General features: G+C 40.4%; 1 protein-coding gene across 5 annotated transcripts in view; it reads left to right on the plus strand.

The window, feature by feature from the left end:
* The window catches only part of fam184ab (family with sequence similarity 184 member Ab), a 144,826-nt gene that overhangs the window by 82,467 nt on the left and 42,668 nt on the right, over window positions 1-19,691 (plus strand). For all 5 annotated transcript variants that reach the window (XM_046061143.1, XM_046061145.1, XM_046061144.1 and 2 more), the window contains exons 10-14: window positions 1,415-1,537; window positions 2,803-2,964; window positions 3,553-3,674; window positions 9,761-9,911; window positions 14,750-14,962. In XM_046061143.1, the coding sequence (XP_045917099.1) occupies window positions 1,415-1,537; window positions 2,803-2,964; window positions 3,553-3,674; window positions 9,761-9,911; window positions 14,750-14,962 (771 nt within the window). The remainder of the gene's footprint in view (window positions 1-1,414; window positions 1,538-2,802; window positions 2,965-3,552; window positions 3,675-9,760; window positions 9,912-14,749; window positions 14,963-19,691) is intronic.

Raw genomic sequence — 19,691 nt, forward strand, 5'->3', positions numbered from 1 at the left:
TCTTAAAAGCAATCTTTTCATTCTGGACTGGATCACAAAGCACAGCCTGAAACACATCTACTTCCTGTTTTGAGCCTTGCTATGGCTATGTGTCTGTATGTCGGACCACCACTTTGGTCATACTGAAATACACCATACAGACAAAAATACCGGGACACCCCTCTCCCAATACTTTTGTCAGGGGTTGTATTTCATGGTGTGGTCTTTCTTAGGGGAAATCTTGATTCTACAACATTCAGTTTTAAACAGTTCTTCTACCAGTTTGTGTTTGTCCTTTTCCTCTTTCAATCTGACAATGTCCCCATGCACAAAGTCAGCTCCATAACGAAATGGTTTTCCCCGTTTGGTGTGGAAGAACTTGACTGGCCCTCTCAGAGCCCTTTCCAACACCTTAGGGATGAACTAGAACGGAGATTGCGAGCCAGGCCCTCGGGTCCAACATCAGTGTCTGACCTCACAAGTGAAATTCCTAGAAGAGTGGAAACTGTTATAGCTGCAAAGGGGGGACTAACTCCATATTAAGGCCTCTGGATTTGGAATGGGATGTTATAAAAGTAATGTGTAGGTGTCTCAGTAGTTTTGTCCATATAGTGTATCTTAACAACTATTGAAGGATTCCCATTGCCATGAAATTTGTTACATGCATTCATGCCCACCTGAGGGTAAATTGTAGTAACTTTGTTGATCTCTGCTTTTTATGATTCCCATCAGCCTTAGATGTACTTAGTATTTAGTGCCATTAGCAACTAAGGTGATGAACATTCTAAACATTATCTGCAAAATATTAGCATCTCAGTATTGTCATTGTGAGCATGTAGCATGCTGACATTAGCCTTTAGCTTCAAACGCCACTGTGTACAGCCTCACAGAGCCGCTAGCAAGGCTTTGTATTTAATTTGTGTTGAACAAAATGTATTAATTAAATGACATCCCCTTGCATTGATTTGGAATAACATGAATTGGGCATACAGAATGACGAGTTTAACACAATAATAAGGGTAAAGTGCTTCATAAAGTCATGGTTGTTCTTTAAAATGTTCTTTAAAATGCAGCGAGTCAAAGGAAACTGGTCTTGCTGTTTGGTCTTGAGTGTGTTTTGCCATTTAACCACATCTGTTCTAATAACGAATCATGAATAATTCCAACTGCCTTTGACTCATCTCTTTCAGATATCCTATTAACTGGATGACTGAGAATCTCCACAGATGTAAAACACCATGAATACTAATGAAATGTTGGCTTCTGATAAACTGCGCACAACTTTACTGGTCGGAGAACAGGAACTGTTTCACATGCATGTGAATTACTGATCTAAGCACAGAGAATATGAAGTTCTGAACTTCTTTGTCGCTGCCCTTTGGCTTTTACTGCTCACTTGCTTTGACAGATATGTGTTTCTGATTGGTTTCCACAGGAGCTGGAGCAGCAGTTTGAGAGGGAGCGCCTCTCGCTGGAGGAGCAGAAGACGCTTCTCAGGCAGCAGCTGGACGAGCTGAGGGAGGAGCTGACCGCCAAACTCACTGCAGCCAATGAGGAGGTAGGACATTTAGCTTATTTGTCATGGGATTTGCACATGTTCAGATTTCTATTTTCCCAAACACTTTGTGCCTGTTGGCTTAAAAGGTGAATTTCAAAGCTTGTCGTTGACCTTTGACCGTCGATGTTGAGAAAGATTATGTGATACGATTGAAAGCTCCAGAATAGCTACTAAACTGCCAGATTGTTTTGGAAACTGGTGTTTGTGTTATTTGTAATGAGTTTCTCACTCACTACTCCTAACTTCTTTTTTTTAATGTCACTTCCAAAAGTTACAGAAACTAGAGAAACTGAATATTATGTGTGACTTGAATGTAAAATAGTATTTACCATTTGAAAGATGAAGTCAGCAGTATTTTGCAGTCATATTAACCAGCTGAATAATGAGTTGAGGGTCACTTCCAAATGTGCAGTTCCCATCAAGGACGCATTAGGATAAGCTACATGCAAAATAAACTGTATAAACCCAAACATAGTCCAAGAGCTTTAAATATTAAACATCCCAAATGTTGCAGAGGACCTGTTGTCACTACAAGCGACCCTTTTTATATTACACAAATTATATTATTGATAACCATTTTAAACCCCCATAGCTCAAAGTCTTTTACTGGCAATGACCTGAACAACTCAGTCCAACTTTAGTCCAACTTCTTTTAGAGAGAAATGATTGAAAGTGATCTTGAATGAATGAATGTTTTCCTGCTGAGGTATGATGCCCCTGTTCCTGCTATGTGTTACTTTCTGCAGATATTTTTGGTGCAAGCTTTTTAAATGCAGATGCTGGCTGCTTATTCATTTATCCATCATTAATGTTGGTTGTTTTTACTCAATTTAAATAATTTTCTGTGTAGTTTAAAACTTAATGAGAGTATGTGAGGTTTTAGTCAGTGTTGTTGTTCATGTATGTTAAAGCGTTTTTGTTTCCCGTCCCAGGGTTATTCTTTAGTGTTGAGTGTTTATGGCTGCGCTCCATGCACACATTTTCTAAGTTGTACTTTTCTTTCATCATCGAGGTAAATTAATAACTGATGAATTCCAAAACTGTGTTGCCACGTTAGCAAAAAAAGTGTATATATTCCAGGCTCATTTAAAAATCAGAAATAGAAATGGTTATTGAATGCATTTTTGATGGAAATTCCACCTCACTGAGCATAAAATGCTGATGTAGTTTCAGGGTTGCTGCCACACTGAAATACAGTCTGAAGAGCCACAGAATGGAGGTTGTGAACATGGTTTAGCCTCATTGTCCGTCTCTCTTTCCCGCAGGTGACACGGCTGCAGGAGGAGGTGCAGCAGGGGGAGCAGAACATCGGAACAGCTGAGGGACAGATCTCCACACTGAAGGAGGCGCAGGACAAACTGCTGGAGGAGCTGGACGCTACCAGGGCCCGACTGAGAGAGACCAGCAATCTGCTGACCGCATTGCAGGTCAGCACATACAAACAGGCACATTTGTTTATTAATATGATATAAAGCATTCCTATACCCCAGGTTTTAACTCTCAAACACTCCTTTGGAAAAGTGAGGAAATAATTAGTTTTCATTAAAAAGTAGCTATGCTGTTTTTTTCTAATATTTTATGATTTATTTAGTGTATAAAATATCAGATATTGAAAAATGCCACCACAAGTACCCAGAGTCTAAACAATTATTTTCTGTTTATCAACTTGTCAATTGATTTAAATGATTTCAGTCCTACAGTACAATATAGATGTGGATTTGACCAGACTGGGGCTTTTAAAGGGCTTCCACTTCACCACTGTTCTAGGATTGACACTGCCAGTAGTCAACATTTTGTGTTGGCTGTTAGCAATGTCACTCCAACAGACCTGAACCTTTTTCCACACTATAAACTGTTCTCAGAGTTGCCTGAAGAACTGGATTCTTATCGGGGCAGATTAATATTACTGCATTTAGATTACGATGGCACACTTAACTCTATACTTTAAAACCAAGGTCTTTCTGTCTGTCCGTCCCTCTAAGATTGACCCGTGTGTCTCTCTGTCTATTTCTCAGGGAGAGCTGGAGACCCAGAAGCGTCAGCATGAAGCCAAACTCATCACCACCAAAGAAGAAGAGAAACTTAAGATGGACAAGATGGCTCTGGAGCTGGAGCTCAAATGGACTGAAACACTCAGGTAGGTGTTGGTGTGTGTGTGCATGTGTGGGTGTGAGCGTATTTGAGAGGACAAGAGAGAGTGACACCCACTGTCTTTATCTGGTCTTATCTGACAAAGAGACAGTGTGAAATTAAGAGTGGATGGGAAATGGAAATCTTTTTGTTCCCCTATTTTTGTTTCCCAAACTTACTAGACTTGCTAGAACACACACACACACACACACACACACACACACATGCGCGCGCACGGAGGTCATCCGGCTTGCGGTATTGACCGTGACAGAGCATTATCCTTGGAGGGCTTTGTAACTTTTCAGCTCACTCCAGTGTTAAAGCCCCTAGCTCTCAAAGTCTCTGTTAAAGTCCATAGACCTTTGAAGTGTTATTATTCAAAAACCTCAAAGAATCAAATTGACTGTTTTGAGGTGTGAACTGAAGTACTTTTCACACAACCTCTAAATGACTTTATTAGAGGTTATCTCACCATTAAATAGTGTCTTAATGGTAAAGACACGGGACGTTTTTCCACTTAAAAATAGATTTATTCTTTTTTTCACACAGTGCTTAATGCCTGGATATGTCAATACCATTATTCAATCATCTATCTATTCTTTTGCACAACTCATTTTGTGATGAAATGGTTTGACTGCCACAGCTGGGGATTCCCTACATTTACCAGAATGGTATGCTCTTGTTTCTTTAAATTCCAGCTGAATCAGCAGACACCCTTTTAAAACAGCTATTCACTGAGCTTGATGGTGAAGATTGGGTTATGCATATAACTGCAACTGCACCGCTTTAAGTTGTGCACCACATACATAGCTTTGACTGTTGGAAAAACTGCACCAGCGATGGTTCATCCAAATTAGAAAAAAAGAAACAGTGCCCCACTTACCCTGGATAATCCACAGAACACACTGTCAACTGTTTTCATAAGGACATTTTTTTCGGAAGTAGTTCCATTGAAAGCTGTTCACAGTGAGGTCTGTGGATTATCCAGAGTAATTGGGACAATGTTTCTGCGAAGGGAATTTGCTGTTGAATTTTTCTAAAGCCATTTTTCAATGCTGTGAGCACCTCAAGCGGGACTCCGGTCATGTCCATTTTACTGGTGTGATGGTAGAAATCAGACAGATATCTCAAACATGGACTGATCATGAGACAACGGTCCCCTGGGGCACAGACACGGAAAAGGGCACGCCTTTGAGCACAGCAGCGTTTGTAACTGTTTTGCTTCCAAGTGACTGAATCCTTTTGACTGGATATCTCTGACTGATATTTATCCTCCAAAATGATAACTCTGTTTTGAAACACTACTGGTGTAATATTTTGTTTTTTCTTGTTTCTGGGTAATGGTAATGGCAAGTAAAGCTAGAAGAATAAATAGTTCAGGATGATATCATGGGTAGATATAAATAACAAGAAACTGCAGTACAGACATGCCAAAAATGCGAATGAAAATTAGAAACAGCTTTATTACCAAATTGTTTTAACACATACATAAATAAATATAAACCTGTATAAATATAAAGATATGTAAAAACATGAAATTAACAGAATATACAATTATTTCCATGTGCAATAAAAGAATCGGATTACATATGTTGAAGATGGGGAGAAATTGTTCACGAGCCTTGAGGTTTTAGTCCTGATGGACTGCAGCCTCCTGCCTTAGTGGAGTGACTGAAACAGTTTGTGTCCGGGGTGGGAGGCGTCGGCCACAATCTTTCCTGCACGCCTCAGAGTCCATGAGGTGTACAGGTCATGGAGGGATGCAAGATACCAGCTGGTCACCTTCTCTGCGAAGCAGTCTCACATGTATAATATCCCATTTTGTGCATATCTTGATCACAATTCTTTAATTATCAAATTGAAGAACGCTTGTCATGATTTTGTTTATATGTATATTGTATTTCATGTTGTATATAGGGCAAAATTGTATTTTTGTATACTATGTGTTCTTGTTTATGGATCCTGTTCCATTCAACAGGAAAATGTATTAACGGTCTGCTACTCTTGCTACCTGATGATTTCTTTGTGTAGTTTCATCTTAAGCAGTTACTCATTCTCAACCCACAGGTTTGTTAAATCTGTTAATGCCCCAGCTCTTTGTAAAGGTCACACTTGATATTGTTTGATGTTTTTAGCCTTTCCTCACTCTCTGAGCCCATGGATATCTGTGCACCACACTGCAATATTTTTTATTTCTCCACTCTACTTCTATTATTACTTTACTCTCGTCCTTTGTTCTCCCTTGTGCCCTCGTTATTTGAACATGGACAATGCATCTGAATACTTAGAAGCTTTGATAGCATTTCAAAACACCTGTATCATAAAATCATATCCCTTTATGGGGTTAAATCAGGTCAGAAGCCAGAGATCCATACAGAGGTAAGATATCATGTGTTTGAGAGAATTGCAGTATAGCACCTCAAAGCAGTCTTCTGGTCAGACTAAACTTAGAAACCTGTACATTAACATATTCATGTATATGCATGAGTATTAACCAAGCCTCAGATCAGGATCCCGTAGTGTTTTTAAAAGTTTAAATTGGCCTCACGATCCGCTCCTTTCCAACTTTAAGGAGAGAGTTCAAAAAAGCACAACAAAAAGAGAGGGCCAATAAGTGTCAAGTCTTTTTTTTTTATGAAAGACTTTATGTTAAAATGCCAGGAAGGAGTTTAGGAACCTAGAGCATCTTTCTTCTCCTATCTCAGGAATCATCACAACCTAAATCTGTCATCAGCCTCTCTTCAGATAGTTTAAAAAAATCTTTTTATAACTCCCTAGAAGTATGAATTTTTTTCACCCAAATATTTGCAAACATAACCTTCCTCCTACCAGGGACATACTTTACCAATCACGTAAATTCAGCTGATTTCACCTGCTGTATACTGTACTTAATATTTCCTTCATTCCTTCAAAGGAAACGGTATTACACACAGTAATAGCAATGATGGTGTGACGTTAATGACTAAAAATGGCTGCATCAAAGACAGATTAGGGAATGCCTGTTCTAATTTTCTACTGTCTCTTTTACCATGGCCAATTCAATTAAATAAATCTCACAAACTGTAGAAATAACAAAAAAAGAACACATATTAACCAGCATACTCATACTGAGCTCTTCTGTATCTGTGCCTCTTCCCCTCCTCTCGGCCTCCTCTCCCATTACCTTTCATTCACCTTCCTTTGTCTTTCTACGCGCAGCTCTTTATTCTCAGGAGAACATCTATTCATTTGGTGGTTGGGGTGAGTACACTGTGGTTACTGAGCCATCTGAATTAAGGAGGCTGGCCTTAATCGCCGTTTCACAGTTTAAGCAGATGGTTTCTCTGTGATAGCATAGTCACGGAAAGAGCTTGCAGGATTACCGAATGAAGTGGATGTTGAAATTCAGGTCCTCTTCGAGAGCTACTGTACTGTCGCTCCTTCAAGATGGGGCGTTGACTTTGCCTCTCGGTACAATCTGAGTCTTCAGGCATCTTAAATCTTGGAGCAGAGTTAGCGTAAGAAGCCTCCAGCAGGTTTTTTGTACAGATATATATAGGCGTTTGGGAATACGTGTCTAAACTTCCGCCTGTGATTTGACATTGACATTGGCAAGGTAAATATCAGAGGGACAGCTAATGTTTAATTACGCTCATTACCACGTACAGTAGTTCTAATCCTATATGAGTGTTTGTGAAAAGTTTTTATTGGTAAAATGTAACTTTGAACACAACATGCATGTTTCTTTTAAACCCCATTGCTGAAGCTCAATACATAATTTCCTGGTAATTCTTTTACAGCCATAGCTGCTGTCAATAACATCTGAAAATTGAGTTTTACAAGGAGGTTACCAATAACTTTGAATAGGTTTCAGAGGCCTTCTTTGTTAAACTGTTTTGATGTGAAAATTGTGAAGTGTTGGACAGAAGTGTTGGGCATGAATGTTCCTTATTGACCTTGGAAATAGTACTTTGACAAAAGAACACACTTTCTGTTTAGCCACATTGGTTAAAACATCCACTGAATAACATGGAAATAAAATTACTTGTGGTGATAAAACACACATGCAACAGACAGTTCTCACTCTATGCTTTTAAAAAATGTATTTTATAGTGGTGACAAAGAGAAAGTGAGATTCATTTTACAGTTATTTGAAGTTGTGAAAAGTGTTATAAACCACAGTTGGAGACAAATTGTAAATTCATATGTGTTTTTATATATATACTTCCATACAATCCAGTTACACTAACACGTGATGTGATGCTGATGATGAGCTTATAACTGTGGCATACACACAATAATAAAGATTCTCAGCAAGATACAAGTCCATATGCATAATCACACACACAAATGCACACCTTAAATGAGCACATGTACCTTACATCTCACAGCACAGACAGTTAAATTCAGCCAATTATCCCACATTTTATCACGGTATTTCTTCCATCTTTGACAGTTCCTTCAACCCTGCGTTCATGCACTTTCCTTACCTCTCTCCATCTGCCCTCAGCTCACTTCCTGCCCAGCAGATGCTATAGAATGCTGCTTATTAGGAAGACCAGAGCTTTTTGAAGCCCAAGGCTTGTGTGTGTGTGTGTGTGTGTGTGTGTGTGTGTGTGTGTGAGAGAGAGAGAGAGAGGTAGAGACAGCGCATGTGTGCATCGACGTCCGTGACTGCGTGCTTTATACTGAACGAGGACATGAATGATGACACGTGTCAAGCGTGCTGCATGATGAACGTGACTGTCTGGTGTGTGACTGCACTTCTCTGTGCGTGTGTGTGTGTGTGTGTGTGTGTGTGTGTGTGTGTGTGTGTGTGTGAGCTCAAGCCCGCCTTCAGTCTGACACTTTCTGGCTCTCAAAGTGACAAAAAAAAATGTGTTTGCCTCGATACTTCATTTAACAGCTGCCATTTCAACTCCCACACAGCTATTATATTGGCAACACACACACACACACACACACACACACACACATAAAGTGCTGTTAGCAGCAGTGTTAAAGAGTGATGGTTGCTGAACAGATGCAGTGTTGAGGTCTGATAAAGGTCCATTTATTGTTCCCCTACACCAAATATTGAGCTCTCTGAAGCTCTCTTCTTTACCTTGGTAGCAAAGTTTTGACTGTTTGTTTGACTTTCTTCTTTCACCAGATATTGTTTTTGCACTTGTGAGACATAATAAAAAGTCATGTCAACAAAAACAGGTCACAACAACAAGAGAGCAAGGTGCCTAAAAGGTGCCTTAGTTTTTGGAGATTAGCTTGTTGACCTATAAGTTGCATTTACGTCTGTAATCAAAGCATACATTAACATATTAGATTGATTTCTTATTTTCAGGCAGCCATTGGTTTGAATTAATGCCAGCGTGGGATAAAAATCAACAGGGTCTTTATACTTACTAAAAATAGGTAATCCTTCAGGTCTTGCCTTCATTTTATGGTAATTCAGTCACAAGCAAATACGTTTTGAGAAGCTTTACAAAGTTTTCCAAAATCAAACTTGCAACTTAAAAAATGGGCTGAAAGTAATTTTACTGGTAAAATGAAAGGGCATCAAATTAGCCATACTGACTAGGAATAAGATTGATGCTGCAGCAGAGTAAAGCTCTGTTAGATGGACTATAAATTAAAGCGGCACCAATTAATATTTTTATATCAAAAATGGACCAAATGACTGCAGTATGTGCAATGTGACTTCACTGTTTTAGTTCACTCTCACAGCATTGCTTTTGGCCGCAGCTGTTTTTTAGCAAAAAGCTCTAAAAGCCCACTGTACACTACCTGCTCAGCAACAAACGGCAGACAGACACAGTTAGAGACTAGCTGGGGAACATAACGGAGCATTTAGCAGCTAAAGAGCTAGATATTTTTCTCAGGAGCTGGTGGACAATTTTCATAGGCTGCTATACCTCAAGATCATGTGGCCAACCCCAGTTTTTATTGCATTTATTATTAAGTGTAAATGCACTGAGCTTTGCTTTCTTTGCTTTTGGCTTTTTAGAAAGTTTTGCAATCCACAGCTGCTGGTTATTTTGCAGGTATATTGAATCACGTTGCATTAGCCAAGTACCTAAAACATAAATGCAATTATCTGTGTATCTTGTTGTGTTGTAGGCAGGAGTGTAAGAAGCTACGCGAGGAGCTGAGAGAGGACCATGAGGAGGACAAGGCCTCAGCGATGGCTCAGCTGGCACAAAGCAAGGAGCAGGAACTGAGCAGCGCCAGGGAGAGCTGGCAGAGGAAAGTGGAGGACCTGCTGGAACAGGTAAAACTATTGGATCTGTATTCAGTACAGTACAGTATGGGCATATGTGTCGAATGCGTGGGTGTTGACCAGCCTCCAAACTGGTCATTCTTACTAACTATACAGAGAGGAATACAATCACACTGTGATGCAGTGTTTTTGATGTTTTATTTGCTTTACAAAAGTATTAAATGAACAAAAGAAATAATGTACAAAATAAAAATTTTAAAAGGTAGAGAAAGATGATCATTAGTCGTGGTTGTAGAGGATAAGTGGAGGTACCCTCCATTTACTGGTTAGATATGGTTTTAATCTTCAACTTGGGCTGCTGATCTCTATGAACACAAAATACCAGATCCCTACAGCTTGAATGGCTGTAATTATACCAGTATAAAAAAAATTGCCCCCATTAAGACCTCCTATCTGCGCTAGACTGACTTACTCACTGGTGGACAAACTCACTCAGGCATTCATTATTTGATGCAGTGGTGAATACACCGGAGCAGGCTGCTGTTGCTAATGACCGCCTGGTAATATTAATGTAGCGTGACTACGCTCTCCTTTGGTCATCGTACACACATGCAAACAGTGTCGATGGCTTTATTTATGTTCATTTCTGCATGCCGTGTGCCTCCGCTGCTGGCTGTGGTCACGCACACGCCGTCCATCAGCTCCCATCCAGTGATGAATGCGTCCGCTTCACGCCTTGCAATCAGCTGAACCATATTTATTTCTAATGTCAAATCAGAGCAGCGGTCAATCTCTTGATAGATACGCACTGACTGACTGAGAAGATGCTGATTGGAAACCAAATGATGGTGCAGACTCTTTTCTGATGGCCTGTATTTCAACAGATAATTAAGTCAGTGCCAGTGATGCCTTGATATACTTTTTACAAAATATTATTTAACTTTTGTTCACACACAAGATACTTCACAGAATGTTTTCAAAAAGTTCAACTATAAATATGTATCAGCATTAATAAATATTAATGTAATTGTAACTGACACTGTTACAATGTAATGAGGTATGAGAGTGATGTTAGGTCTGTAGCCTTGTGTGCACAGTTAGCCATATATGAAGTAAACACACCTGGACCTCTAGGTAGGATTTTAAAAGAAAGACAAGTTTTTTTTTGATGTTATCAAGTAAAGTCACAACACCTTCAGTTCAATTCAGCTTTATTTAAATAGTGCCAGTTCATAACAAAAGTTATCTCATTGCACTTTTCATAGAGCAGGTTTTAGATTATATATTACTAACAGAGAACCAACAATTCCCAAAATGAGGGTCAATGCTGAGTTAAACAATGAAAATAAAAATAAGCACATACTTTACTAACATGCTGACTGTAATGGTCAGGGGTTAGATCAGAACCCAAATGTAGACAGAGACAATCAGTACACTTTTACAGGTTTATTTATAGTTCAAAAGGTGATGGAATGAATCACGGTTTTGGGGGTACTCTCCAGTGTTGAAGTGGATGGCGTTGCGGGCAGAGTGAGTGAGCTTGGTCTGATCCAGTGTGGCTGAGAGCAGCAGCTGGCAGGCAGAGATGAGATCCGGGTGTTTGTATTTCTGCAGATGGAGAAAACAGAGTGGGTCAACAGGCAGGCAAAACAGAGTAATTATTCTTACTATGTTTGACGGGTTGGTACGTCTCTTTACACATACTGTGCGACTCAGTGATCCGGTGGGGACTGGATGTGAGGACTTTGTCTTTATGGAGCTGGTGAGTGGTGGATGGAGATCAGGTGTGCTGATTGCTGATAACAGACAGGTGCGGGAACTACCAAGCCACGAGCCCAGGATCCTCACTCATTTCCCTGACCGGAGAGCGAATGAGAAATAGACAAAACCAAAACACACCAAGCATACCACACTCAACAAAAACAAAGCAATTAACAAAACCCACACTCACACACACATCAGCTGTCACTCGGCAGGGAGTCACAACGGAGGGGTCTTAACAATAACAACTCGCTTAGTGATAATATGTCAATGTTGCACTTAACAGCTTGTTGCGCCACCTCCCTGGTAGACAAAAAAAGAATAACACAGGTTTAAAACATCCAGAAATGAGCCCTTCTATCAATAGAAACTATGGTTGCCAACCTTACTCTGAACTTGTAACCCCCTTTCACATGACACCCAGTTGTCCCCAACATCAACACTGGTCTAAGTAATAATAATAGTAATAATCACCCTCCACACTGTTCACAGTTCAGAAACACATTTGTATCAGCAAGTAATAACGAGTAATGAATAATAAGTGGTAATATTACGGTCAGAACACAGCATAAATAACCATGCTCTTGTGTTAATAAAGCTATCCAATCTCCTGACACAGTGGATGACTCATATCTCAGTCATAATATCATTTCCAAATTCGAAATGCACAGAGAGTCTTTCTTTGTCGTGCGTAGTAATCTCGTGTATGATGATTTGCAAGTTGATCCAAAAGGTGACGAATACATTAGTAATTTAGGTCTCACCTGGGTTTGCTCTAAAGGACTAAAGAAAAGATAAGGTTATCATCACTGTGAAGGAGGTGAAAGAGTAACAGTAGCAGTGTTGCAGTTTCTAGACAAAGAGGACAAGTGGGATCTTCACACAGCAGCTGGTTGACCTTTCTGTAGCAATTCATAGGTCACCCAAATAATGGATGTAGTCTTCTAAATGCTAAAGTTTCCAAATTAGTTCCTTTATCAAATTTGCTTTATTGTCATGACCACAGTTAAATACAGCATTGTCAAAGCAGTTTGTACAAGGTTGTACTTTTTTTTTATCTCTACACTTGCATGAGTATTCATTATCTTAAGTTGTCTAGACAGACTAATTTGATGAATCATGCTGCTTGCTCCCACTGAATTCTAGAGCACTACATAATTAGCCAACATTTATTTTGTACTACAGTGAACTGCTAACAATTAATTTACAAAAAGTAAGAAACTTTATTTTTCGAGCCTTAAATTACAACCTTTATTTAAGCCTAATTGATTACCACCCCTTCTTTGCCCTTCTGCTGCATAAAGCTCTGCTCCCCAGAGACAGCCTTAAACTTCCTTAGGCCCCGATCAGACAGAAAGCGCTTTGCAGCTTCGAAAAAGCGAGGTTCACAGCAATGCCTTTTTTGGCTGAATTTAGAAAAAGGCAGTGCGCTGCATTTTTTTTCCCATGTTGCTAGGCAACCTCCGAATCGGCTGTCCTGTCAGTCTAATGAAACATTATAGCGCCAGCGATCTGTAATCTTTGGTTTGCTGCTAAGGAAAAACTGTCATATTAGCAGAAACTTGATCACAACTCACAGGTCTGTGTCTTTTCTTTCTAAAAACATCTGCTTTAAAACAGAGATCTGTGTGGGTACATGAGACCCTCAGAGAGAGGAGACACCGCTGGTAGTATCACCAGCTGGTCCAGGAGCTTCGTCTTAATGATGGTCGATTCAAGGCAGAGATGGGGACTCGAGTTTCAAAAAAGTCGCACACACAGTGACTTCAGACTCGACTTGAGACTTGGATGTTGTTGTGATTGGTTTCTTATTGTTGCTTGGTTATCTGTTTGATCCTGCTATCTGACCCTGTCTTGACTAGGTCTCGCTTGTAAAAGAGGTTTTAACCTCAATGTGACTTTCCTAGTTAAATAAAGGTAAAGAAGAAGACTCAAGGTGCGGGACTCGTGTTTATTTTTAGGAAATGTCTGATGAGCTTGCTGTTATTCCCCTCCCTGCGTTACCTATAGCCTACCTACGTAACTCGTAGTATCTGCTGCACACGGCCACACGTGAGAGAGGACAACAAACACCGGCAGCTGCTGAGCCATTCATCATAAACTTTGGCTTTAAAACTTCATACAACAAGGCCCAAACAAAAGAAGCGCTGAACACAAAATAGGTTAGTAACCTGAGGTTAGTAAACATGTTTAGCTCAGCATTGGCCATCTAACAATAGGTTGCTTCTTGCTTTAGCTACGACCTACCGGATGTTAGGTCCGAATGTTGTTCATCATGAAAAGATGAATGAGTTTGTTTGCTTGCCAAACTTGTGGTAGTTGCTGGCTGCCATCATGTTAATTATTAACGTCGGCTGCAAACAGGTTACAGGTTTATTGTTGATCATTATTTAGTTATAATGTCACACTTTGAGTTTGAGAGTCTGCGGGATGTGTTGACTTACAGGAGTTTAAGCTGTCATTGATTGGATTGCACATTACATGGTTATGCTCTGTAAGTGAAGAGAATCCCTTATAGCTATGCAGGGTTATAAGCAGCCTGGATTGAACGCTCATTATAACCACAAGTGACTTGAGACATGACTTGGACTCTAGCTCAGAGACTTGAGACTTGACTTGGACTCTAGCTCAAAGACTTGTGAGCATCTCTGGTTCAAGGCTTATTTTAGGATGACTAGGGGACAGTTTGTTGCAGTCTCCAGACAATCCAAGCAAATGTAAACTTCCATCACCATAACTGAGTCTCTTCATTAATTCGACTGGACAATGCAAAAAGAAATGCGAATGATATTGAGCGTTTTCTGCTCAGAGTTGAATTTTTGTCAACGCTGTGCGCTCAGAGGGCTCTTTCCAAAACCCAAGGCACAGCAGGCGCCCAAAAAGCGAGGATAAACAACGCGCAGAACCCTCACTGCTAATACAATACAATTTTTAAAAAGGTGCCTCTTTCTGCAAAAAACGCATTCTGTCTGATCCGGGCCTTACACCTCCTGCACCAGGAGGTATAAGGCCCGCTCGCTTCCTTTTAAGACGCATATGTATGCAAATGTATAAACGGCTTGTTTAACTGTCCCAGTAAGGGTCTCCCTTCCAGCCCGACATTTATTATTTTGTCTGTCCCTCTCTAGATCTCCCTGTTGAAGCAGAGTCTGGAGATGCAGCTGTCCCAGTCCCAGTCGTCGCTGCAGCAGCTGCAGCACCAGTTCAGCCAGGAGAGGGAGCACCTGAGGAATCAACTGGACGAGCTGCAGATGGAGCACCAGAGGCGAACGCAGCGTCTGCAGGAGGTCCACTGCTGCTCCATGAAGGACATGGAGCACGCCAGGCAGAGGGACCTGAAGGTAGGGGTGGCGAACATGCACACATACACACATACACGTAAATATAAATATTTATAAAGCAGATACTAAAAAAATACCCTGTGGAGTTTTCTTGTGAAGAAACTCAGCTATGTTTGCATTCACCAAATCACATGGTGAAGTCAAATGTTTAGACATATGTCTTGGGTGAATGCATTCGGCATTGTTTACATCATGGTTGCTATGCTAGCTGCTAACTCTTGCTGGCACATCACTGTGTTTCTTGGCGTGTTACTCCCACCAACTGTCAATCATTGCAATAACTAACTGACTTATGAAGTCATCACAAATGTGTATTTCATGCTTATGAGTGCACTTGTGCATCTACATGTATGTGTTAGTAAAGCACTTGAAACAAAACAAAACAGGGACATAGTCTTCAAAACATGGCTCCAGAGCGATGCTAGTGGTCAAAAATAGAACCCAGTTGATTTTTGTGGCCAAAACCAATAAACAGTATTTCTTGAATTTAACCAAAATAGTAGTAGAGTAGGAATTTTTATAGTTACATTCATCACTTCTCCCTGGTAGGCAAACTATGTAATTGTGAACCTGTTTCTAAATTACCTCAAACAACATTGTTACCTATTAGCCATCACATATGCCAACACGATACATCTGCAGAAAAATATAAAGTATATAATCAGCTGATACATCAACCTGGTCAATTTGAGTAGCTCTTGTCCAGTCATGCTGCCATTTGCCAACATTTTACTTTTTCCCAGTAACGTTATTCACTACATATGTGATGCAGCCTGACAGAGCGACAGCAGGCAAGACTGAGCAATCCGATTGGTGGGACACTGTGGCGCATAGCTCAGACTCAGTGCAGTAGGGCAGCAGTGTGGTGGATAACCTCAGAACTAGGCAGAGTCAGCACCATGGACAGCAACTGGCTGCACGCCCCAAACGCAGACTAAATCAGCACCATGGACAGTGATCTGATGTGCAACAATAGCAACATTGACCCTGGAACAAAACCTCCCTTAGTCCCTGGTTGTAGATTGTTCACCTTAATTTATTATTCTCAAATGAATATCGATCTAGCATAATGGCTGTAGATGTGAGACCACTGCAGTAAAGCAAAAACAGAAAACCTGCATTTTCAGCACACTAAATTTTTGCATTCTTCTAAACAGAAGTGTTATTATCCCATAATTCTGTGCAAACAAGGTTAACATTTTAAAAGAACACGTGAACTATGAGCTTTAGAATTTATGTCATCTTCTCTCAAGAGAAGCTCCTCGGGAGAAGCCATCCATGACATTTTAATCCAATCGAGCCTTGTCAGAGTCTAAGTTAGACTGACAGTGAGTCATCACCATCGTTACTCACTCTCAATCTCACCGACAACAGACAGCTTCTACACCAAGTAGATATACTGACAGCTCTGTGTTTCCTCTTTATAATATCAAAATATGCTTGCACAAACACAACATACACACTCCTCAAGGTGCCAAGGAAATGTTCTTCAATGCTAATCCTTCAATTTCACAGTCAAGGTCGATTTGTATCAGCTATATCACATTTCTATATCCCTTTTCCGACTTGGACGCTGTAATTGTATTAATGCTTTCGGCAGAATAGAGGTCAGGAAGGAGCTCCCTTATGATGTGTTTTTGGCAACTCCTACAGTAAAAATGTGGAGAAAGGGTATGAGTCACACAGCACTTATGAAATCTGCGGTCTTCATTATTTTCCTGTAAACCAAACTGACTGCTCTGACAAACATGCTCCTCCCTGTTATCTTCCTCTCCTCCTCCACTTGCTTCTTCTCTGATGCAAACATACACAATAGCTGGTGCACATTCCCTCAATATAACCGCACAATTGACCACCTTCTTTTGGAGTATTCTTTCTTCTGTCACAGTCTTAGTTGATAAGCAGGGGAAAAATAAAGTGTTAAAAGCTTTACGGAGGGCTTTTATGGTGACAGGGTGTTTATATTTCTGTCAGCAGTACAGGGAGAGAAAACTCAATTATCCAGAGTGGAGGCATTAGAGGGATGATTTGTGTACGTGTGCTTTATGTGTGTTTGGGTGGATGGGAGGTACATTCACATTGTCTGCCCTTATCTGTTCACAGTTCGCAGTCAGTTGCATCCAGGGAGTAATAAAGTTTTTACAAATCCCTGCTACACAAACACATTCCCATAACCTAATTTAGTTCTCCGACTTCCCGCTACCAAAAGGCTACAAATAGAAGCAGTGAGTGTGCTTGGAGCAATTGACAGCTTATTGATTAGCTTATCATCTTTTGTCTTACTTATGTTATTATTTTTTAAATTATTTTATTTCTCAGACTTGGCTCACTTTCAGAGGGTGAAGTGTTTTACTATGTCTACAAGTCTACTTTCTTGAGGACATGTGGATATTAATACAAATAATACAAAATTAACTGTATGTGGTAGTAAAGCCACTAGTTCATTTATCTATATAGCCATATTAGCGGGGCTCTACTAGGGTTGCAATGTCGGTCCGTCCACCCCTTTGATATGGACTGAAATATCTCAACAATCTGATGGATCGCCAATAGATTTTGCACACACATTCATGGTCCCCAGAGGATGAATCCTAATGAATTTGGTGATCCTTTGACTTTTTTGTTCAGTACAGAAACAGTGAAACAAAAGAAGACATATCAGCTAGAAAGAGTAACTGTCAATATCATTTAAAGAGGTGGTATTATGCTCAAGCTTAATGAGTGGTTGTACCAGAGCAGGTTTACATGGTTTAATTTTCAAAAAACACCATATTTTTCTCATACTGCACATTGCTGCAGCTCCTCTTTTCACCCTATGTGTTGTATGCTCTGCTATTGAGCTACAGAGTGATGCATATTACTTGTACAAAATCTTTGTTGGGAGTTGCACATGCGCAGTTCTCAGGTAAAGACTACTAGCCAATCAGAAGCAGAGAAGGGCAGGTCGTAAGAATCAAGGTAGTGTGATCCAAATCAAAGCCGCTTCAGACTGCGACCGTAACCTAGCAGATGGTATAAGTTACTCTCAATGCTACCAAAGCGCAAATCGATAGACTCGACTCTACTTGGCCCTGCTCCGTTTTCTATTGCAGACCCAGAGATAGTACGTAGCTTGTCGTCATAGCGACGCTACCCACAACTGCCGCGACGTAAGGTTCAATGCGACACACACACCAGCGATCCACACAGCTTTCTCTTTTTTAAGTTAAGTTAAAACGTTACAATATTACTCAGAATGTAAAGACAGATAAGCGGCATGAATTCTTCCAGCTGTGTTTTCCTCTGCCGTTGTTGCTGCAGCGGTCTGTGTGACGGCGGGAGCAGAGGGCTCTGTGAGCGGGCGGCTGGCCGGCCGCACGCCTCTTCCGCGGTTTGGCACAGGCTTCCCCCGCAGCCACTTGCGGAGCTCCTCTACGAAAATATTCAAGCACATTTTTGTTCTGCCATCGCTTCTCGTAAAACTGTCAATATTCGAAATCTACACAGTTGATTTCTCAAAAGTTCTCAGAAGTGGATTCAGTTATGAAATTCCAAACAAAAACTATAAAATATAAAACTTTCTGTTGCTGGCCTCTGTCTGGTGCAGCAATGATGATGCAGTGAATAGTGAATATTCTCTCTGACCAATCAGCCATGTTTTCACGTTACATTTCAGTATCCCTCAGCTCGCTTGGAACCTCCACGGAGGTGAGGTGATACGAAAAAAAGTACCTGGAAGCAGGTACAAGTACAACATTTCTACAATGGAAAACCAAACAAAGGCGAGTTGAGCCAAAGGGCCTCCGCTCAGACTAGCTTGGTTTGAGGGCGTGCCTGACCCCCGCTAGCCACTTGACAAGCTTTATGACGCGTTTTCATTGTGACGTCACAAGTAAAGGAAGTGAAGGGCTGGACTACAAACGAGCTGTTTTCAAGCGGTTCAGAGCAGAGCTTTCTGTGGGAGATGGGAACTCCCTTTGGTCTGGACTTTGAGCTTTTTCACTTTGGAAACCTGTTACATGCACAAAAAAGATATATAACTCAATAAAGGAGAGGGAAAAAGCCAAAAAGCATAAAACCACCTCTTTAACACAATAAAGGTTTACGCTAAGTAAAATCCAATAATTAAAACCAATTATAAGTTAAAGAAAACAATAAGACATCAGTGGTCTTGCTGATAACGTTTTAGGATGCAAACTAATTGCTAGAGTGTAAGTTACTGCAGTTTTTCTTTTTAACTGGGAAAACTGGGCCCTGGGAGACCTTCCACCCTAAAGGAACCAGCTCAAAGTGTTTATTTAAGACATATACCATATCAGTGGCATTAATGGTTGCTTGGTGGCTGCTTAATGGCTTTTGCCAGACACTTTCCTTGAAATTATATGAGCGTGTTAATTGCTTCTCACCAATAGTCCTACCGGTTACCATTATTAAATTTGTTCAAAAGTTTTTTGAGGACTTACTTTTTGAGGTTACTATGATACAAGAACACAATAACACCATGAGCAGGTAAAGGTTTTCACCTTCCTGTGAAATATCTTGACATCTGCTGGATGGATTTGCGCTTAATTTGCTCGGATGGTGCCATTTCCGGAGTTGTGAAGTCGTTCTTCCAACTTCGGTGTGTTCATGTGCTCTTAAGTCAGAATGTGGAATTAACATGGGCGCTACAACAAAGATGTGTTGGATTAGCATTATCAGAGCATATAAACAACACACAGACACCTACGATATCTTATATCAATTTAAT

The sequence above is a fragment of the Micropterus dolomieu genome, linkage group LG10 (assembly GCF_021292245.1).
Source record: "Micropterus dolomieu isolate WLL.071019.BEF.003 ecotype Adirondacks linkage group LG10, ASM2129224v1, whole genome shotgun sequence".
Taxonomy (NCBI): domain Eukaryota; kingdom Metazoa; phylum Chordata; class Actinopteri; order Centrarchiformes; family Centrarchidae; genus Micropterus; species Micropterus dolomieu.